This window comes from Prinia subflava, chromosome 4, assembly GCF_021018805.1.
Source record: "Prinia subflava isolate CZ2003 ecotype Zambia chromosome 4, Cam_Psub_1.2, whole genome shotgun sequence".
Lineage (NCBI taxonomy): Eukaryota > Metazoa > Chordata > Aves > Passeriformes > Cisticolidae > Prinia > Prinia subflava.
The window spans coordinates 2,698,365-2,721,692 of NC_086250.1; the positions used below are offsets into that span (position 1 = coordinate 2,698,365).

A 23,328-nucleotide genomic window follows, 5' to 3' on the forward strand; every position below is an offset into this window, starting at 1 on the left:
TGGCATCAGCCATGAGCGAGGAGAGGATAGGAGAGTCTGCGGTGATTACCGCTTAATTCAATTGTTGCTTAATTAAATCAAAGCATCGGGAGGAAAAAATCATTTGGGTTAAAAAAATGAACGTAGCTTCCATCCTTTATTTGATTTGTCGTAGGAAGGAATAAATGGGTGATTGAATCAGTGGCATAAGAAAGTTTCAGTCATTCTTTCAGAAATGAGGAGGCCCCAGATGTGACTGAGATAGCGGCGAGAGCCCAGGGCACACCCGCTAACGTGAGAGGTGACTGCACACAAGCTCTGTGCTATTTAGAGAATGCTGGTGACATTTAAACTGCTCTCCTGTGCTGTGGGAGCTGTGATGTGAGCCCTCTGGCCATGTGGGCAGTCATTTCCACTATTTATCCGGGAATAAGCGATGGGAAGAGCGTTGGCAGAAAGAAGAGGGTGGGCTTTGTTTCCCGGGCTCTCTTTACTCCTGTTTGTGTCTAAATAGGATATCATGAAATGTCAGCAGGATTTTCACAGATCCCACCCCTGAAGTGCCTGTTGGTATCTGTGAGAGGGGGAGTTTCTCTTTGTAGGTGGTTAATGTACAAATACACTGATATGTGTCTGATGGAGATAGCAAAGTGCCTGTGACATGAGAAATGGTTTAATAATCCCACACCATGGCATTTCCATGCTCTGGCAAAGTCAGAAATGATGACACGTTGGTGTTGGCGAGACATTCTGTTGGCATCTATGGTTTCACTCACAGCTGTTTTTCCTCTCTGTGTTTCCCATCACATTTTAAAACTGTAGTGAAAATACTCTGCTGGTCATTGGGATTGAGTTTCCCCTTTTGCTACAGTCTTGCTTTTCCATCTTTGATTAACCCACTCCACTTCCTGTGGGATAATTCCACATTTGATACTGATCTTTCCATTTCATCTGCTCTTTCTCTTGCCCGTTGTGACTGTATGCTCTTCGGGAAAAAATGTTTTGTTAGTTTTTCTCCCGGGCCTATGGCAGCAGAATTTTGGACTCAAATGGGTCCTGTAAGGCCATACTAATCTACAGCCTGGATTTTGCAATCTGATCCCTATAGTGTGCAAGAACTAAATCAACATGCTAATCTTTATAAGGATGTAGGCATGATTGTGTTATCTCTATTAAAATATGTCACTATGATAAATTTCAGCTAACAGAACCTTGCTTGGACCTCTTAACCACAGGATAACTGGGTTGGTGTCAATTTTTTCTTGCTGAGGAGAACATTGAAGGTGTTCTTTCTTTTCGTTTTTCTTGGGGTTTTTTTAAATGAATATAGAAGTTTGAGTAAAGATGTGACTCTCTTATTGTCAGCAACAATCCAGACCCCCAGCAGCAGTGCACTGACATGGCTTTCCTCAGCTGATGGAGCCACACTGCTCTGGATTGCAGATCACAGCACACAGGATATTTTTATTACTTCTTGTGGCCTCCCTGACTCTTGAGTTCAGAGCACTGGAGCAGTGATTACCTGATTTACCTCTTTCCTATGCACAGGCTTTCCCTGTGCCCTCCAATAAACCACTTTGCTTCTCTGTACCTCAGCCCTTCATCTGTAAAATGATGGTAGTGGTGCTGTTTATGTTGTAGAAGTTTGATGTGGATGAACAGGTAAGGATGGTGGAATGGGGACTGTACAACTACCCATGAAATAAAGAAATGTATAGGTACCAAAATAGTCTTTATTCATGTAGCTTGCTTTGGCCATTACACAGATAATTTTCTCAGCTCATCTTAAAAGCTCTACATTTATGCTGAAGTCACAAGCAGTTTCAAACGTGTTGATTTTGTCTGGGCACTTTTACATGACTGACAAGTATTAAAGATGAAAATGTTTCTGAGGTGATGACTGTGAGTTCTTAGATAATAACATTTTTTTAATGTCAAATACAGAAATTTTTCTCTTGAAGCATGATTGTTAAGAAGCTAGATTCTTTGAAGTGAGGGGAGTATAGAAACACTGGCTTTGACAATGTCCCAGGTAGCTTTGCCCCACACCTCAGTGAAGCCCCAAATATCACCTGCTAGATTTAAGAGTGCCAGTGCCATACCTAAAAACCCATTTATTTTCATTGATATTGTAAATGTGCAAAGAACTCAGTTTGCCTATTAATCTGCCTCTTTCTTATTTATTTTTCCCTTTTGTTTGTATATCCTTTAGAACCACTGCCTGTGAGCAATGTTTCTATCTATGATTACAAACCATCCCCAGAAACAGGAGTGCTGTTTGAAATTCAGTACCCGGAGAAGTACAATGTTTTTACCAGGGTAAATATAAGCTACTGGGAAGGAAAAGACTACAGAACAATGCTGTACAAAGGTAGGAGGAAACTATTTCACCGAAATTTAATACTAACTCTGCTGGAAACATTTTAAACAGTGGTTGTAGATGGGGTTTTGACATGTATTTATACAATGATTTGTGTTTCTGGTAATGTGCTTATATATAATTAATTATATTAACTATTATGTATTATATTATTATAATTATATATCATATAATAGCTTTTATATAGTGAAGAGGGGGGTCTTTGAATTGAGCTGGTGGTTTTTAAATTGCTAGAATTCTGGTTCTAGTGCTGTTCCCTTTCTTTTGGATTTTGGAGGAAGCCTTGGTGGTCTGGATTTTTGTATTCAGTCTGAAACCAGCCTGGGAAGGCATCCCCAGTCTCTGGTGCTGCTGTGTCAGTTCAAAGCCATCCAAAAGCTCCCAGGCTCTTCCCTCTGGCCAAGGTTTCCTCTTTGGTGTGCTCTGGGATGTCCCAGGGGAGGAAAGCCCACTCAATAAATCTGATTGCTGGCCCAGGATCAAACCTGGGGTCCTGTGTCACCATGCAGTGACACAGTGCTGTGGAGTGCAGCATTCAGTGGTGTCCCTCAGCTAATAAACCCTGCTGCATAATAGGGATCCCAGTGTTCTTAAAATAATCTAATCAATCTAACAGTCTAGACAGTCAGCCTAAGCAAACAACCAGCCTAACCACCTGAGTGGCCTAAACAAGAGCAAATTCTGCCTTCTTCTTTATTTTTTTTTCATCTTTTTGTTTACAACTTTTGCCCTGCAGTACAGCTCAGGCACAGCATCTGTCTCAGAGATACAAACGGGACAATAAATGTCCTGTGGGGAGCACCCTAAGAGGTGAGGGAGGCACCCAGTGCCCTGTGGACCCTGAAACCCCAATGGTTTCTGTAAAATGCCATTTTACTGAATATTTACACACAGCCCACAGAGGCAGTAAAACGCCTTTGGGCAATCCAGTAGGTGCTAAAGGAATTTTTGGCACTGAATTAAGGATCCCAGAATGGAAGGTTGGTCACTGGAAACTCTCTTTGGAGTCAGCAGAGGGAGATACACACCTCCAGAAGGAGGTCAGAGAATTTGGGAGTCTCTTTGCTTCAATACAAAGTGTGGCTAGAAATCCCATTTTCACTGCTGTAAAGTGCCAGAAGTTAGGAAGGGTAAAGCCTGGATCACAGCAGAAAATGTAGGTGACCTGTTTGCAGAGAACAAAAGGGATGCCAGCAGTGATTTTTATTTTCTGCAGCTAATAGATGGCTCTGGGGGCTGCAGCGCTAAATCTGCTGATAAATAAAAGAGTCAGCCTAAATTAGGGGATTCACTAATGAGCTTGCATCCTCCTTCCCACAGCCTGCTAGCCCTGAGCAGGTTCTCTTCAGCCCTCACTGTGGTGGACGTGGGCTGAGCCCTGTTATTGTTTTTTGAACATCTCCCACCAGTGCTGTCCTGTCAGCAAAGCACCAGAGAGGCTCTTGCGTGCAGCAGCTAAAGGTCTGCAGGAGCTGTCAGAGGCTCTTTGAGAGATCCACTGTCGTGGGGAGCAGCTTGCCAGGTTCAGTTCCCTTGCCAGTGAAAAGCAGCTCATGTTTCTCGTGCTGGGTGGCTTTTTTCTCTTCTTTTTTTTTTTTTTTTTTTTTTTTTTTTTTTCTTTTCTTTTCTTTTTTCTGGTAGCAAAGCGGCTTTGACAGCCAGGAGAAGTGTTGGCAAACTGAATTATTATAATTTCGTGTCTCAGAGCAGGCTGAAAAATGTTTAAACATCTAAAACATTGCCCATTCACCATGTGCAGTCACATTATCAGAAAGTGAACATTTGATGCATTATCCTCTCTCTCTCTTTTTTTTTTTTTCATTTTTCCTTTCTTCTTTTCTCTTCTGCAGATTTCTTTAAAGGTAAAACAGTTTTCAATCACTGGCTGCCAGGCATATGCTACAGCAACATCACATTCCAGTTGGTGTCAGAAGCAACCTTCAACAAGAGCACGCTGGTGGAGTACAGCGGGGTCCAGCACGAGCCCAAGCAGCACAGAACAGGTGAAGAGAATTCCTGCACACCTTTCCTTCCACATCTGTGTTGTGCTGTGGGGAGGGGATTGATGCCACAGAGAGCAGGGTCTGTGTGGGAGCAGCCCTGGAAGCACGGGAGGAGGATGCTGTGGCTGTTCCACAGGCCTGTGTGTGCAAGCAGTGTAGAGGGAAATTTTGTGTTTCTCTTCTAAAGCTTGCCTCTTAGGAAATAACTTCTGCTTCACTTGAAATGTCCCAGGCCTCGTGCTAGGAATTAATTTTCAAGCCACAGGAGTAGCTGCTCTGAGCAGAGTATTGATCCATCTCTGGTGTGTCTCCTTGTGCAGTGAGTCATAGCTGAGCTGCTGGAGAGCACCTTCCTCCTTGTGCTCTTCCCCATCACAGAGAGGAGGGTCACAGTTGCCCAACTTGGCCGCCAGTTTGTGCCCTGAAGCATGAACTTTTAATTTCCAAGACAGCAATGTTGCAAGAGCTGAAAATTGCATTTGTTCAGGGTCCAGAACTAATTTAATTTGATCCTGGGATGGTGCCCAAAACTTTTTTGTCAGTCTCTTGGACCGCAGACATTTATCAGGGTCCAAAGTGAAATGAACCAGAGATAAAATCAAAAGGCCAAATCTTCAGATGAATACACTGATGTTGGTCCACTGCCTTGGACAGAGCACAGCCAGCTGAGTTCTGTCCTGAAGATCCTAAATGTAGTTGTTGAGATATTGAACCATAACCAACAGGATTGTGCCTTTTTTTTTTTTCCTGCTGCCCTCCCATCCTTGTTTTTCACATGAACTGCAATGAGAATGTAGAGTCTGCTTTTCTATTAGTGGCTGTGCCTGGGATGGGAGCTCAACAAATCAGTGTGCTGTAAAGTGCCAGCTTTAAAGTGCCAGGCAAAATTATTTGCAGAGGCTACTCACACTTAGAGCATGTAAGGAGAGGCAGACAAGCAATTACAGTGAGGCAGACAAAATGCAGTGTGTTCACCTCCTGGCATCAGCTGAAGTCACTTCCTTGCGTGCCAGAATCTTGTCTTGTGGAGACTCAAATCTTAAGATCAAGCTTTCACAAATATTAAAATTTAAACTGATGTTTAATGCTTTTGAAAAGGTGGCTGCTAAAAGCATATGAAAAGCCCTACAGCAATGTGAAGGTTATTTTTTTAAATATGAGCTGTGCCGTATATTAGTTTTGCATATGTATTTCAACCCATTTCTACAGAGGTGGGGTTTTTTTTTCCATGATGGAGATCTTCCTGGAAGACACAATAAAACAAATGTAGATTCACTGTTAAAAATTCACACTAGAGTAGCCTTGCTGTTACAGTAGCATTGAAGTTTGATTTACTGTGACTTCACATCTACTTTACTTCCTGGCTTTCTTTAAATGTGATTATGCTGTGAATTTATACTCACCTTGATCCCACCACAGTCACTTCTGGTATATCTATAAGAATAGGTAAGAGAAGGGAGGTGTAGCCCTGATTTCGTGCCTGAGATGTTTTGGTTTGTGAAATTCCTTTCCCAGGCAATTAGCTGTAAACAAGAAGAGATGTTTCCTTAACTACATTTAAGTTATTAATTCCTTTTTAGAGGAGGGACTTCTTGATGGCCCTCCTGATTGGCCAGTGTGGTTGAAGAAGTGTTAGCTTTGCCATCCAATCATATTGGTGTCTGTAAATAGTATATAAAGATACCATATTTTGAATAAATCTCTCTTTCTTCCCTTCTGAGAAATAACTGTTTATATTGTGTCCCATAGCGACAGGGAGGATCTGAGTAAGAGCAAGTTGTTTCAAACAACCCCCAGAAGAACGGCGTTTGTCTGGGGGATTAAAACATTCAAAGGTGCACAGAACATACCTGCTAAAAGATATCCCTTGCCTCTCTTTCAGTTCCTTACCCACCCCGAAACATTTCTGTCCAGATCATCCCCATCAACAGGAACAACTGGGAGGAGCACAGCGGCAACTTCGCCGAGGAATCCTTCATGGGGCCGCCGGAAATCCTGAGGAAGGAGAAATCCAGCCATGGCCCTGGCATCCCCACGGCAATCCCAGCAGCAAACACCTCAGCAGCCTGGCTGGGCGAGCCCTCCAACAGCAGCGAGGACGGGCCCAGCCCGGTGCCGCCGTGGTGGTCCGGCGAGGCCGCGTCCTCCGAGGGCGAGGAGGAGTTTGTCAGCGCGGCTTCCAGCGCCTTCGGAGCCAGCGGAGCCTCTGGCACAGCCTCAGCAGAGCCCCCTCCCTTCCTCCCCGTGCAGATGGTGCTCACCTGGCTGCCCCCAAAGCCCCCCACGGCCTTCGACGGCTTCCACATCAATATCGAACGGGAAGGTAAAGCTGAGCCCTTCTTGTCCTTCTTTTCTAGAATTCCATTGGTGGTCGTCTCCTCTACGCATCATTAATTAATTATCTAGTCCTGTGCTGGAACCCTGGGCACTGAGGATTGTAGACTTTCTGTGCTGACAAGCACTAGCTCCTAAAAATCCCACTAAATTTAACCTGAGAACGTAGAGAAAGCGTCCAGAATTGAATGATAGGACTGAAATTATGAGTGTTTCGTTTATAAACAGAGGTGTGTAATATCACATAGTGGAAAACTTAGAGTTTAAAGTTTTAAAATATAGTAATGTATACAGTATACTATATATATAGTAATATATATAGTATACTATATATATAGTATACTATATATATAGTAATATATATAGTATACTACATATAGTAATATATATAGTACACTATATATATAGTATACTATAGTATAGTATATTATATATACAGTAATATATATAAAAGTAGTATAGTATAGTAATACATGTAAGTATAATATAAGTGATATATAAGTAATATATATCTAAGTATAGTACAGTAATATATATATAAGTAGAAGTTTAAAGCAGGAAGTAGCTCTTTTTCACCTTCTTCTTTATAAGTCTAAGTAGCATTTTATAATTAAATAGAAAAGTCCACGTTACAGACCACAAGTAGTTAGGTATTGAATTAAAAGCAAAAATAATTTAAGTATCATTTCTTAATGAGACAGTTTATCCTTAAAAAACCTTATAAAAAGAGAGATACAACTCCATTTTTAGTTTGCTGACCTGGAGTGCTGTAAAACTCATGTTTTGTAAAATTGTAATATAGGTAAAAATTAGTAAACATCTGAGTTTGAACAAAAAATACCACTCATTTAATCCCAATCCTAAAAAAACAAAGAAGGTAAAACACAACAGCATTGTGCTTCAGAGGGCTTTGTTAGATCCCATGTATTTTTTCAGGGGGTTTTGCATTGAGCAGCATCTACCTCTGGCTGGGCAACTTAAAAGTAAGGGAGGAAGAGTAACCCACAGTTTGCAGTTCTCTTTTTTTAAACAAGATTTAAACTGTTGTATATCTTGCCACACTGTTTGAATGCAGTCCTTTTGGATGCATTTTAATCCCACAACTGAAACAAGATTAACATTTCTGATGTAATAATTTTCTTGGTGGCTGGGACCTTTCAAACTTGAATTAATCCACGCTCTTTTTCCCCTCCCCGATTTAGAGAACTCCACAGAATTTTTGACTGTCAGTGAGGACACTCACAAATTTGTTGCTGAACTGAAAGAACCAGGAAAATATAAGTTGTCTGTAACAACATTTAGCTCCTCTGGCTCCTGTCAAGTTCGAGGAAGTCAATCAGCAAAAACACTTAGTTTTTACATCAGTAAGTATCTCATCCAACTCTTCTTTCTCTCCCTGAGCAGCACAGCTGTAATGCACAGAGTTTGACCACTGTGGCATTTCTGGCATCTGCTGATGGATCACAAGGGTCTGGACTTCTGGAATTCCCTGTGACAGAGGAGGAAATATAGTGCAAAAATATTAATATATTGCAACCTGCCTGGATGGGCCTTTGTTGTGCCACCTTGGCAGTCTTAAGAACTGAAAGCAGAGGATGGGATGGGGTCAGTGTCAGTGTTCAGAAGTGAAATCAGTTTCTTTTTTGACTCTGTCACAGTGAGGATTTAATTCCAGGAATTAATTTGGTGGTCACAGAGAGTCTTGGAAATATTTAACTTCCTTACTCGTGGAGTATGGACTGTGTTAGGCTGAGAGTGTGGGAATTGCACAATTAAACACTGAACTCTCAAATTGCATGGTCTCTGAGAGAACACAGAGCAAATTACAGCAGATGAAGTGGTTCAGCCTGCTAAATTCAAAGGAGAAAAATTAATTTATTATTTCCCTGTAGAATCCCAGAGTTTCTTAACTGGAGATTTAGTAAAAGACAAAGTAATGATACACTACTGTGTAAACTAATACCACGACTGACAATTAGATCAGCAAGTGAGACAGGTGAATTCAGATCTTTTTATCCTTCTAATGGCTGTGGTCAACTTTGTGCCTTTTTCTGCAAAAGAAAATAGATATCCCCTACAGAATGAGACAGGGGAATGCCTGCAGCACAGCACAATTTTGCATGTGGAAAGATAATCCCTTCCCAAACCATGAATGCTGCAACAAAACACAGTAGCCCAAGCTGGCAGAAAAAAATGGTATTAAAAGGAAATGTAGTCAAGTACTTCAGTACATTAGGAATAAAAATTGTGCCTTTAGTGGTTCATAACATTTATGAATACTAAGCATTTAGACTTGAATTCATCATAATGCTGGACTGCATGTAGCAATTCCATTATTGCTCCCATTTTTAACAATTTTAGAGTTGAAAGAAACAATAATTGGAAAACATCCAAAAAACAGCACATGAAGGAGAGGGTGTCTGCTGTTGTAATTTCACTGTCTTCTGTTTTTCTTTAGGAATGGTTAGACAGCTTCATTATATAAAAAGCATTAAAGCAGATAAAGATACAGCACTGCTCTTAGTACCAAATGTTGTTCCATTTTGCAAGGTGTGCCATACAGTATTTTCATTAGAAAATACTTGTACTTGTGCTCCCCTAATGCCAATCCAAAACAGTTTCTGAACAGTGAGAGCTGCATTTACATCCTCTGTCCCAGAGAATAATCTAATGATCAAATTTTCACCTCTTTTTTACCTGCATGGGTGATGGTCTGAGGCTGTGAATAAATTTTGCCCACAGTGTCAATCTTATCTTTTCCTTGCAATGCTTGGTTGGTGAATCATCCTGTCAAATTACTGGTTTGTGTTACATATTTTTGTTACATCCAGATAGCAGTCAAATCTTACAGGCTTATCTTAAACCACATTCTTGCTCTGGTATTTGTTTTATTTTATCAAATAATGTATATTACCATTGGAGTTGCATGGAGGAAGAATGTCAAGGAGAGAGGGGTTACAAGTATCACTTAAAAGCAATAAGAAAAACAGGTCATTTTCATGAAATACAAAATTTTGACCAAGCCTAGCTGAAGTTATTTTCCAAACTGCTCTCTTGTCTGCATTTTAAAGCTGTGTTCTCAACCAAGTGCTCCAAAAAGTCTGATGAAGAATGAGATTCTTCACTGTGGTGACCTCTGTGAACTTGATTTTCATGCTTGGAGGCTGTGGTGTGCCAGTGTGTGGAGAGGAGAAAAAAATCTGTGTGCTTATCCTTTCATATTGGTCAATGATCTGTAGATTATTGGCTGTCAGTGCTTTTTAAGCATTCCCTTGGAGCAAATCTGATCCTGCTGGGTGGTTTCTGGTAAGCAAACAGAGAGTTTGCAATCTGAATTTTCAGACAGTCACGTTTCTCTTGTCCTGGGCTGTGCTGCTGCAGGTGAAACAGCCTCAGGGGCTGCCACCTCTGCTGCCTGGGGGTTCTGGGGGTGGACACTGCCCTCATCAATAATTCCCTGAGAGAAGGGTGTTTTAACACGTGTGCCTCGAATGTGTGAAAAACAAGATTCGCTTTCCTGGTAAAAATTTAGAAAGTTTAGTAAAAAGACAGTATGAGACAGAAACAAAGCAAAGAGTTAAAAACAGCTGGGTGCTTGGCACTCAGCCAGGAGCACCCAGGGGGTTCCCTTTAAATACTTTTCTTATTACATTACCCTGTTGCATATTTATAGCAATTATGCATATTCATATTTTCCCAGGAACTGTTTAGCACAGCCACTCCTTGGGTCTGCCTTTTTAGAGCATGAGTTTTTCTTGGCTGTGTTTTTTTTATCACCTTCAGTTTGGGCCTTGGTCTGTGCTTTTTTCAGATGGCAGATGCTGATAGTTGGCATATCAGTAGCAGGGTCTTCATCACATGTTCACCGGGTGTTTTTCTGACCATAATTTAATTTGTTTTCCTGACAGCTCACTCATAACTATATCAGCTACCACTACTACCGTGTCTAAGCTTTTGTTAGTAGCAGAATTAAAAGCAAAGTTATTTTAACATTATACATATAGCATTCATCTTAATATTTGGAAAAAAAACAGCTTTATGACATGTATTTTTAACAAATGGATAGAGTTGCTTGCTCACCTGTGCTTTTGGGCCAGGCCCCACAGGTGAGTGGATAGAGGAGCTGACAGAGAAGCCCCAGCACGTGGCGGTGACAGTGCTGAGCTCCACCACTGCCCTGACCTCCTGGACAGCCTCCCACGACAGCAGTGCCAACAGCACCATCGTGTCTGTGCTGTCCCTCACCTGCCAGAAGCAGAAGGAAAGCCAGAGGCTGGAAAAGCACTACTGCACCGAGGTAAGCAGCAGGAGCTGCAGCGTTTTTCAGTCGTGCTGCTGGTTTTTGCTGCTCTCTCAGGGGCAGCTGTTCCCTTCTGCAGCCCCATGGCTGCTGCAGGGTGGAAGGGAGAGCACAGCAGGCAGGACTGCGAAAGGGGTGGGTAAAATGGTTTTTCTGCTGGGCTTGCTGGAACTCCACCCAGGCATGTGCTGCAGTGCGTTTGTAACAAGCAAAGTGCTCCCATGCATCGTTATCATCAGTGGCATAAATTATTTCTTAGCCATCCCACATTTGAATACAAAACCTGGCTGGAAATTTTCTGGAAATCTGGAGATGATCAGAAGCCAGCTTTTCTTTTCATCCTAACCATCCCACATTTGAATACAGAACCTGGCTGTAAATTTTCTGGGAGTTTTTAGATGATCAGAAGCCAGCTTTTCTTTTCATCCATAGGAAAATGTGTCAGCACTGGGAAACAGCAATTCAGACCACTTGTGATTTGTATGGGCGAGTCCTTTAGTTTATGGGATGTGTTTGTAATCATCAAGAGTCCTGAACCCCAAAACTTTTCTGTTACTTGAAACCCTTGGTGAATTCAACCCCACATCAGACTCTGTGGCTTCACTTAGAAAGATTTCAGCCCACATCTCAGTAACCTCCCCAAGATGCTGATCCAACCTTTTCTAAGCAGGGCCCAGACTCTGTCTGGCTCCCTGCAAATTAATTAATATAGAGAATTTGTGGCTCTTAATATGCCTTTTAAATTTAATCTCTGTAGAAATGTGGAGTTTTAGTTCAAGAATGGCTGTGAGCTTCAATGTTTGGAAGTGTCGTGTCGTGACAATTTGAGAATTGTCTTTCAGAATCAGTTTGTTACCTTATTGTTACTTCTGTTTCTTAGAAGTGCAGTCATTTAAATGGGAAAAAAATACAATTGGTGATTATAAAAACAGATCACAAACACAGGCATTTATGATTTCTGTAAATACTCCAGGATTCGTCTACAAACTCAAAACCAAGTACCTAAAGCTAATTTGTGAATAAATAAGATATCTTAAAGTAAATGTGGATTTACTGCAAGTAGGTTGAAAGGTCTAAATACAGTTATTTATTTCTTTCTGTCGTTACCTATATTTGTATCAAATTTTATCAATTTACTATACCTGGAACTGTTAAATCTATTGGTTTGACTTCTCCATGATTGCTGAAAAGAGCAAAATTCAATGCAGAGTTCAATCCATTTCTAACATGGTGCCTGATTTAAAAGTGATTTAGCTTTCCAGAGCAGCTGGTGAAGACAAATTCTGTTCCTCACTAAATCTGTGCTTGGCACTGGTGCATTCGTGTGCATTGCAATAAACCACAGCGCAGAGGTGGCTGTGACACAGACTTTGGGAGGGCTGTGAAGAAAATATTGCTAGGAAATACCAGCCTGCAGCTCTAGGAAGGATGTGTGGAGGCTTTTGCTCAAAGCTGCTCTGTGCATTTGCCGTGTGTGGAGTCTTCAGGAGATGAGACCCTTCGTGTGGTCTCAGGCCAGGAATTCTGCCCCCAGCTCTGACTGAAACCTGCTGTGGCACAGCAGAAATTTTAACAGTGGTGTTTTCAAACTGAAGAGAAAAATCACAATGCCCCTGAGTTACAGAGATTTTAACAGTGACTGAAAAGAAAAACCACAATGCCCCTGAGTTACAGAGATTTTAACAGGGATTGAAAAGAAAAACCACAATGCCCCTGAGTTATGGTTTGTAGTGCCGTGGAGGGGAGGCGACAGGGAATATTTCCTCTCTGGTTTCACTGAGGAGTCACTCAGAGCATGCAGCTCCCCCAAAATGCTGCCCTCAGCTCACAGAGCTGCATCCTGAGGATGGAAATCCTCAGGCTCTGACTGAAAACACATGGTCTGGATGCTCCAGCCTGAATGACCACCTGAAAATGAATAGAGTAGCCTGAATATTTTAAAAAGCTTTGACAGCAGAAGAGAGCTGGGATGTAGTGAGGTAGGGTAGACCTCATGCAGCCAGGCTAGTGCAATTCTTTGAGCCAGATAATTTGTGGAGTCAGCCCTGAACTCTTCCAGTTTTGCCACATGGGCCTTGATGAATTAAGTTCTTGGCTGTCAATGCCAAAGTGCCTTTTGGAACTGGAGTAGTTCAAGTGCAGTCTCAATATTCTTTTATTAATCAAGTAAATGCTCCAAATCTGACTGGTTCCTCTCCTCCTAGGTGAATTCAAGCAGCAGCCTCATTGAAAATCTTGTTCCTGGTGCCCAGTACCAGGTTGTGGTTTACCTACGGAAAGGACCCTTGGTTGGACCTCCTTCTGATCCCGTCACATTTTCCATCGGTAACCCCTGAACCTACTGATTGAAATGAATTTATTTCTTCTAAGGGTTTTTTTCTTTTTTAAATATGTGCAGTATGTTCATTAAGACCTTTAGACCATGCCTCGATTTTCTCGAGTTTAAGAGTGGATCTCAATGTTCTCTGCTTTGGGATTTGAAAATGAGAAGAAACCCCTAAGACTAACATTTTTAAGAATTAGGATTCCACCAGGCTCCTCTAAAGGGTCATTTAGGACAGAATTCAGTAACTTTTCGTTTCAGTGTGGTTTATTTTGCTAAGATTACCACTTAAACAAAATGTATTAAGGAGAGAGAGGGAAAAGAGAAAGATATTCAGTGTAGAGAGTTACATTTGCAGAGAAATACTCAACCTGTGTCACCCAGCTTCTCCTTTTGACAAAAATTCTGCTCAGTGGGACAGCAGGTGGCTGAAAGTTAGAGATCTTCAGTATTTTTAATGCTGCTTCGTCCCTGTGATGTAGGGAAGAAAGTGAAACAGAAAAAAATGTTATTCTGTTAGGAATTTAATCCTTAAATAAAAGCCAATTTGTGGCCTAGTGATTATGATGAGAGTCTTATCATTCTCATCAATCTTCTTATATATTTTCATAAATTGGGTCTGAATACAAATTTGTGAAGTATGCTATATTTCAGGAAAGGAAAAGTTAGTAAGTAAATATTTATATATACTTTAATGTTAAAATTTCCATCGTTGGCCAGTTTTTACAAATGCTTTTGATCTTTCTCACTGCAATTCAAAAATCTGAAAAATTCTACTTTTATTTGCAAAATTTAAATCATAACATAACCTAACACAAATAAGTTCCTTCATTTGCTCCACTTGTGTATGGCCTTACAACCACAAAAGTTTCTTACAAAAAACTGAAAACAGATTTTAAACAGAACATCTCATAACTTTCTTATTATTCAGGGGCTGTTTTTATGCAGTAAAACAACAGTTGTATGACTTTCCATTACAGTTTATTTATTATGATACTAAAATAATAGAACTGAAAACCAAATTCTTCTGTGAACTTCCCAGTGGTGGCTAACAACGAATGAAATGCAAATAAAATAAAATACACTTTAAAAAGTATTCCATTCTCCCCACGTTTATCCTAAGGCTCATTTTCACAGGGTGAATATTAGAATTTTGGAGAAAGCAAAGCAAAGAGGTGGTAAATGATTTATAAAGGTGAAGGCATGGCTGACACGGGCTGAAGCAATCTGGGTGCTGCTCTGGTTCTGAGCCGGTGTGCAGCAGCTGGGGCTCTGCAGCCCTGCCAAATGTTAGCTCTGAGTCCTCATTTAGGCAGCCTCAGTGAAATCATGAAGAATAATTGTTTTCCAGACCATACAGGCTGCAGAAGTTGACCCTTTAGTGACATTCTTCAAATCACTTGACTCTTTCTCAGTGTCGCCATCCGTGAGGCAAGAACAGCAATGCATGACAGAACCTTTGGGTTCCCCAGGGAAGGAGGGCTAGAGATGAAACCTTTCCCTCCTCACAGTGCTCTGGCTTTTGATGCTTTTGTTTTTGAACATCTTGAAATGTCTCCTAAACATCCTGATTTTCAGAGAAGAGTAGAACTCTCCATGATTGAGAAAGCAAGCTCTGTGCTTTATCTCAAGCTAAGCAGCCAACACCAAGTGGTGTGTAGCCACTTCTGAAAAAGTAGTTTTAAAATGGAGAACAAATGCTTAAAAATGATATTTAACCAGGAATTTCTTGCGGATTAAAGCAGTGAAAAAAACAGAAATAGGTAGAACTTGATTAAGGAAGGGTATAATTTTAAAGTAAAGTGCAGCTGATAACAAACACATGCATATTACTAACCCTAACTTCTGGTTTATAGTGCCCACTGGAATAAAGGATCTGACCCTTTACCCTTTGGGACCTACTGCTGTGGTTCTGAGCTGGAACAGACCTTTCCTTGGGGTGTTCAGGAAATACGTGGTAGAAATGTTCTACTTCAACCCCTCGACGATGACCTCGGAGTGGACAACCTACTACGAGATAGCAGCCACAGTCTCCCTGACTGCCTCTGTGGTAAAGTGACCATCCCTGCCTCGCTTTCCCATTCCTGCCTCGCTTTCCCCTTCCTGCCTCGCATTCCCATCCCTGCCTTGTTTTCCCATTCCTGCCTTTCTTTCCTATTCCTGCCTTGCTTTCCCGTCCCTGCCTTGCTTTCCCGTCCCTGCCTCGCTTTCCCATTCCTGCCTCGCTTTCCCATTCCTGCCTCGCTTTCCCATCCCTGCCTCGCTTTCCCATGCCTGCCTCGCTTTCCCATGCCTGCCTTGCTTTCCCATGCCTGCCTTGCTTTCCCATTCCTGCCTTGCTTTCCCCTTCCTGCCTTGCTTTCCCCTTCCTGCCTCGCTTTCCCATCCCTGCCTTGCTTTCCCCTTCCTGCCTTGCTTTCCCCTTCCTGCCTTGCTTTCCCGTCCCTGCCTTGTTTTCCCATCCCTGCCTTGCTTTCCCATCCCTGCCTTGCTTTCCCATTCCTGCCTTGCTTTCCCGTTCCTGCCTCGCTTTCCCCTTCCTGCCTCGCTTTCCCATCCCTGCCTTGCTTTCCCATCCCTGCCTTGCTTTCCCATCCCTGCCTTGCTTTCCCATGCCTGCCCTGCTTTCCCCTTCCTGCCTTGCTTTCCCATTGCTGCCTTGCTTTCCCATTGCTGCCTTGCTTTCCCATCCCTGCCTTGCTTTCCCATCCCTGCCTTGCTTTCCCATTGCTGCCTTGCTTTCCCATGCCTGCCTTGCTTTCCTATTCCTGCCTTACTTTCCTATTCCTGCCTTGCTTTCCCGTTCCTGCCCTGCTTTCCCCTTCCTGCCTCGCTTTCCCATTCCTGCCCTGCTTTCCCATCCCTGCCTTGCTTTCCCATCCCTGCCTCGCTTTCCCATTCCTGCCCTGCTTTCCCATTCCTGCCCTGCTTTCCCATCCCTGCCTTGCTTTCCCATCCCTGCCTTGCTTTCCCATCCCTGCCTTGCTTTCCCCTTCCTGCCTTGCTTTCCCATGCCTGCCTTGCTTTCCTATTCCTGCCTTACTTTCCTATTCCTGCCTTGCTTTCCCGTTCCTGCCTCGCTTTCCCATCCCTGCCTTGCTTTCCCGTCCCTGCCTTGCTTTCCCATTCCTGCCTTGCTTTCCCATCCCTGCCTTGCTTTCCCATGCCTGCCTTGCTTTCCCATGCCTGTGTGGCCCTTGTGACACTCCCTTTCCCAGCCTTTTCCCCATGAATATTTATATATATATATATATGCCTTTAAGCCTGGCCTTTTTTTCCCCAGCAAAGCAGAGAAAATCTGCCAAGGGTGCTGGAGGCATTTTCTGGTCTAAAGTAAGGCACTGCCAGCTGAACCGTGCTGAATTTTAAGCAGAGCAATGAGACAGGAGATCAGCCTCCCTTTTTTGTTGTTGCTGTTCAGCAAGTCCAGAGGCAGGTTCAGTTTGTGGGTCAGTTTGTCAGTCAAGGCTTTAGGAGCTCCACCATCTCCTCAGGGGGTGCAGTCCAAAGCCTTATCTACATAATTAATATCGATAGTATGGATTTGGGGCTGGCAGGCTGGCCTTGTGTGCCATGTGGGAGGCTTGGCCGTGGGTTTTTTTTGTGAAAAAAACCTCCATGTTTCTGAAGCTGCAAAATCTTAGGCCAGGGTTTTAACAAGGTGAACGCTGGTCTCTGTAAGAGCACACTCACATGTACTCACAGGTGTCTTTGCAGATATAAAGTGAAATGTTCCTCCTCTTTTCCATTATTTCCTGGAGAAGGTGAAAAGATTTTATCCAGACTTTGCTGTAGTGTGAGACAGAAAGCAATTGCAGCTGAAATTAGTTGTTCAGAAAGTTATGGGTATGCAGAAAAGATAGCAATAACTTCTGCTGCTGGTGAGAGCCACGGTGATTTACTAGAATTGATTTGCATAATACCATTTGTGGAGTCATTTTGGCTCCAGCAGCTTTACTGTAATTGGGTATGTGACTATAAATCTAGCACATAAATCTCCAAGGAAATTAAAAACAAAAAATAACTTACCAAACTGGTAATTAATATCTTGTAATCATGACTCAGCACAAATAGATTAATAGCTGAGTGATCTAAGTCATCCAAGAAATAAAGCTGTCATGCAGAATTAATGTGGTTCACTAGAAAAGGAGATGATGTTGTCCCTCCCTGTTGCAAATCCTGCTCAGGGAAGCCAAGCTGGAATTCCTTTGTCTGGATTTCAATCTGAAATGCAGCAGTGCTGCATCACAGCTAAAGTGAGCCCTTCTTCAAGGATCATTTTAAAGACTAATCCTGAATTAGGAGAAGAATGTTTCCCTCTTCTTCCCTTGTGGCATTTAATGCACAGGCAGGGACTGGTGAACTTTTGTTTGTGTTCTCTGGGGGTGCTCCAGAATATCCCACTGACACCTCTGAGTGGTTATCCCAAAGCAGCCACGAGAAGAATCAAAAATCAATGTCTCCAACAGCATGAAACAATCAAGGATTATTTCCTGGAGGGTTAGCATTTGATAAGAACCTTTGGAACCGGATTTGTCTTTTCACTCTGGTCGCTTCATTCATTTTGTGCTCTGCAACTTCCTTGAAAATTGTCCAAGTGGTGTTGGTATTTTCAGTATTTTCAGTATTTTCAGTATTTATTTTCAGGGGCATGCCAAAAGAGGTCCAAGCATCTTCAAGGTTTTGGTGTCAATGTGGATACAACTTCTTCCAAAAATCATGAAATCATGAAATCACCTGTATTTGTATTGCCTTGTAGCATCTGGAGAAAAAAGATCTGTAAAAATCGCAGTTTCTACACTGTTGAAGTTGTTAGTTATTTTCAATTTGCTTTCGTTTTGAATTTTAAAAATAATCAAGAGGCTTTTCATTTAAACTTCAATATCTTAAGTTTTCTGTGCTGCCAGTGGAAGAATTAGAATTTTAATGTAAATATTACACACAATACTATAATATAAAACACATTGCTTTTTATACTTCATTTATATCTCATTTATATTTAAATATATAATTTATGTCTCATAAGTCATTTATGTTTCATTCCTATTCCATTTATAATAAATGACAATAGAAAGTGAAATACACCTGGAAAATTGGAAAAAAAAATTACATTTTTTAAAGTGATAATATCTGAGACAAAAAAATCACTTTTCATTTATCCTCAAGCCCCACTTAATCGAACTAGGAACACCTACATTTTCCAGTTAAATATTTTGCCTTCCTCACTCTGGAATTGTGACGGAAGGCTGCTGTGTGTGAGTGGTTCTCACCACTCTGGAAATCCTCTGAGATTTGGTGGCGGGCAGAGCCTGTGACCAGGTGGATGTGGGTGGGCAGCAGAGCCATCCCAGCTGTGTTTTCTCCCCTTGCACAGAGGTTTTAATAAATTGAAAGGCCAAATTTCAGAGATTTCCACCAAAGGAAGGGATGGGAGCTCAGGAAAATGAGCGTGGGCACTAATTTTATAAACCCTGTCGTGTTTCAGAGGCGCTGCCTCGTGCTGGTGAGTTCTGTCCTGAGCTCCTCTTTGTGTTTTGTCCCTTTGCAGAGAATAGCCAACCTGCTGCCTGCTTGGTACTACAATTTCAGGGTCACCATGGTCACCTGGGGGGACCCAGAGCTGAGCTGCTGTGACAGCTCCACCATCAGCTTCATAACAGGTAACCAGCTCAAAACCCTGTGGGGTGCTCAGGGGGCAGCAGAGACTCTGACCTGGGTGTTGCACCTACAGATAGTTGCAAGTTAGGATATTTATCAGCTAAGTGGTTTTTTTTTAATTTTGGTTTGTTTTTATTTTTTTGGTTTGGTTTTGGTGTTTGGTTTTTTATCATTTTGTTTTTAAGTCTCTGAGGACTGCTTTAAATGAACATTTAAATGAATAAATAAATGAACATTTAAATGAATAAATAAAATTCTCCTCTGCCAAGCACAGTGCTTGATTGCTCTGTTGCAGTCCTCCCTCAGCTGAGTCCTGCTCAACTTTTACCACAACCATATATTTGACACATGGAGAAGCTAATAGGTAAATAAGTGAGCATGAATTCTTAGGTTTCTTAATATTATGAACCACTTTTTCATTTATCTGCAATATTTCCAAGTGTTTTTCCTCCTTTATCACCCTCCCAGTAATCCCCAGGTCAGAGCATGGCTTGTGCAGCACTGAGATTTGTGAGCTGATATAACCACGTGGATTTCCCTCTTCCTCTTGGGGCCAGCCATGGGTTTAACACACTCTGGCATCTCTTGGCAGCTTCTTTGGGTTTGAATCTTCAATTTGTCCAACAGAAAGGCACAAAGGGAGCAGCATGAAGGAGGCCCTGTTAGCACCTTGCTGTGTGTTCCTGGCATCCAGGATGGTCAGGCCAAAATCAGAGCTCTCCATTGAGTATTTTGCTTTTAAGTGTCACAGTTTAATTCACCTTGCTGAAGCTCAGGTGGTTGAAAGCAGTGAATAATTCAGTTTTACTGTGGGGTGCAATGAGGTGTGACTTGCTCTTCTCTGCCATCTGTAGGAATCAAATTGCAAGGGAAATCAGGGTAGGATGTCCCAGCCACTCACTCCAAAGCAGGCACCAGCCTAGTCCCAGAGCTTCTCTTGGGTAAGAGTTGGAGAATGAACCTGAAAAAGGCACTGGATAAGCCCCTTTTGCAGTGGTGATTTATACAGAGCCTGTGCAGAGGACAGGACAGAAAAGTCATCAGCAGTTAAAGCTGTGACTCCACTCCAGTCAAGAGGAGCTCTCCCGTGCTGATACCTGAGCCCAGGCTGCTCTGCTGACAACTCCTGGCACTTTTCCAGTGTGTCTGCAGCCTCCTGAAGGGTCTCCAGGGATATTGGCTGTCCTTTGGCATCAATCAGCTTTTCTGTAGCACTGTAAGGAAGCAATTTTCCAGCTGGTTGGTTGCTGTATGAGGGGAAAAAATGGCTTTTCCAAGGGATTTGGGCACCAGGTTCAGCATTTTGGAGTGGAAATGTTCCAGTGGGGTACTCACTTCAGTGTTGTAGCTCCAGAAACTTGCATCAAGAAATGAGGGAGATTAAGGGTCTTCTAAAATATAATCTGTCATCAGCACCAGTCTGGATCTCTGAGTGATGACAGGAAAGGCTGCTGCTGCTCTTAAATGAAAAATGAATCCACTTCTTAACCAGCAGATGCAGACAAACTCAGAAATGGATGAACCTCTACACATCATCCATTTGTGGCTGACAAAACACAATATTTGCATCAATGGTTAATTTCTCTTATTATCAAGGGTTTATACCCTGTGTTTCTGATCTGAATTTTTCTGGTTTTAATATTCAGATAGCCAGTCCAAAATATTTGTTGCACTTTTATCTTGCTGATTGAAGAGACACAAAGCTTTTGTTTTTGGTGTCTATACAGAATTTAGTTTGTTTTTTCTGTTAATAAATTGGTTCTGTTGAACTCTTCAGGTGCTCTCACTTTTAGGTGTTTTTCCATGTTAGTTTTTTTCCCCACTCTGCCTCTCTAATTTTTACTGTCTTTACTAAAGTACCTAAAAACTGAAAGTGTGATACCAGCCTGCTGAATGCTCCTACAGAGGCACAATCAGCTCCCTATTGAAAGCTCTCCTGTGTGTAAATCTAGATGATTGCATTTCCTGCACACCACACTGGAGGTGTATGTTGATTTACTTCTATTTTATCCTAACAGAATTTATCACTTGATGTCTAGATGCTGTTTTCCAACAGACCCAACTCCAACCTGGCACTTTGAATTTTATCTCAATTTCACTTTGTTTGAGCAGGCCCAGCACAGGGGGCAATATTTCACAGCTCAGCCCTGCCCAAGCCCTGCCCTCCTCTGTCACTCCATGGTTCATCAAGGGCTGGAAGCTTCCATTTTCCACGGATGGAAATGTTGAATAGCAATGAGGTGTTGAAATCACGCTGTGATTTTAAGTGAAGGGTCCTAACAAAGCAAGCTGATTTGGCCAAATTGCAAGCACTTAGCAGTAGATGGTCAGCGCTGAATGTGAGCATTAAATGCACTCCTCTGATTGCCTAATCACCTGCAATCTCTTCAGCTTTGCCAGGAGCTGCAGGTTTGTGGGGCTGCCCAGTTTGTCTGTCTGCAGGTTTGCAATGTTTGTCCCCAGCAGGTTCTGCCTTCTCAGGGCTTGAAGTTACCAGGGGACAGAGAGTTCCTTCTCACCTCCAGCCTCTTTCCTCCCAGATGGTTTTGTGGGGCATTTGGTTCCTTTCTGCATCATTCTGAACAATGTCACCTTCCCTGCACAGGTTGCCAGGAATTAAACCAAACCAAAAATGAAAAAAGCCCACCAAAAAGCCCTAAATTTTAAAAACACTGGAGTGGAGCTTTAGTGGGCTTGACAGCACCATCTGCCAGTTCTCCTGTGTACAGCTGGAGAGCCAACCCCACCCCTGGAGCACAAGCCTGAGCTCCAAGTGCAGAGCAGAGCTGGGAGTGTGAGGATGCAGAAACTCAGAGCAGACATCCCCCACTGCTCCTGCGGGGGCTGCACTGACCTAAAGAGATGCAGCTCTGTCCCACAGCAGCTCGGGGGAGGTTTGGGGGGTCCAAGAGGTTTATCAGAGCAGCATTTGTCCTCCCAGCCCCTGCAGCAGAGCTTTGTTTCACCCAGGAAGAGGTCCTGGCGCTGCCAGGGTTGCTGTGGTGACAAATGAGCTTCTAATGCCACCTGCTGTAAACAGCTGGATTTAAACCAACCACGAGCAAAGGCTCTTCAGACCCACCAGCGTTTGCTTTTTACAAACAAATGATGCTTTTCTCTTTGGAGAAGCAAAGGAGTGAGAGAGGCACTGGTGCTGATGGCTACCACCAGATGTGCTTCCAGCTGTGGCTTCAGCTCAGGGTGTGACTCCCCACAGCCTCTCTGTGCTCCCCACAACCTTGTGCTGGGGGGTGGCTCACACCAGCCCTGGCCCTTGGTCTCATTTGACATTTCACTGTCAGGAAAACATATAATCAATAATAAGGTGGGATAAATAAATAGGTGAACGGGGGAAATCGTTATTTGTGGATGAGATTCGTGTCAGTCATGGCCCTAAACTGCAAGGAATGCACAGTCCATGCACAGGGATGGGCTGGGAACTTTAAAAATGAAATGAAACACTGCTCTAAGGATTTTTTACTAAATCAGGTTGCTTCTCCTCAACGCCATAAAAGGACATTTTCAAGATTAATTTGGGAGAATAGCCTCACTAAACATTTCCAAGTGGCTCTAAATTGTCTGTGCATTGCATTTGCTGCCTTCCTCAGCGAGTGCTTCAGTAAATCTGCTCCCCAGCAAACGTCTCAGTGCCAAAGGAGCAGTGAAAGCAGCAGTGACATCTTGTGGCCCCTTCCAGGAGACCCGAGCTCCATCCTGCATCCCATCCTGCTGCCACCAGGGCAGAGATTCAACACTTTCCCTGTGGTACCCAGCTCACCCTACCCACAGCTCCTGGGGAGGGCTGGGATCTTCACTGATCACTGATTTTCACTTTTGGGGCTCCACTCACCATTAATTTAACTCTTCCCTGGGGTCCTGCACTTGGGATTAGGCACTGGAGGTGAGCTCCCTGTGGAACCTCCCAGCTCCCAGAGGGAATCCTCATCTCAAACACCAATTTTGGGAGGAGATGAGTTATTCTGCAGGCTGCTGTCTTTCTGCAGGTCACAGCTGCTGACAGAGCCAGCCAGGGACGGTGGCTGAGCCCCAGGCCCTGGGGGTGTTTGAGGGACACTGGGTTTGGTGGTGGGTTAAGGATTGGTCTCAGCCTTAAAGGTCTTTTCCAGCATCAGTGACTCTGTGTGACGTGGGCTGCAGAGAGAGCCAAGGACTTGTGGCAGCTCCAGAATGAAATAAAACCCTCCTAACAGGTTGTGATGGGGCCCTTTTTACTCCCTTCCATCCTCTGGGAACAAAGGTGGTCGTAACTTCTCCTGCAAAAGTTGTTCTTGGGAAATCTGCAGGGTTTGGACTTTTCCTCCTAGGAAAATGTAAGCTCAGTGAAAAGATA

The 23,328-nt window shown here is 42.9% G+C and overlaps 1 protein-coding gene across 1 annotated transcript in view; it reads left to right on the plus strand.

The window, feature by feature from the left end:
* PTPRO (protein tyrosine phosphatase receptor type O) overlaps positions 1 to 23,328 on the plus strand; it is a 211,244-nt gene that overhangs the window by 152,060 nt on the left and 35,856 nt on the right. The window contains exons 9-16 of the mRNA XM_063395156.1: positions 2,192 to 2,350; positions 4,210 to 4,362; positions 6,245 to 6,685; positions 7,899 to 8,060; positions 10,794 to 10,993; positions 13,201 to 13,321; positions 15,176 to 15,369; positions 18,868 to 18,979. Of these exons, the coding sequence (XP_063251226.1) occupies positions 2,192 to 2,350; positions 4,210 to 4,362; positions 6,245 to 6,685; positions 7,899 to 8,060; positions 10,794 to 10,993; positions 13,201 to 13,321; positions 15,176 to 15,369; positions 18,868 to 18,979 (1,542 nt within the window). The remainder of the gene's footprint in view (positions 1 to 2,191; positions 2,351 to 4,209; positions 4,363 to 6,244; positions 6,686 to 7,898; positions 8,061 to 10,793; positions 10,994 to 13,200; positions 13,322 to 15,175; positions 15,370 to 18,867; positions 18,980 to 23,328) is intronic.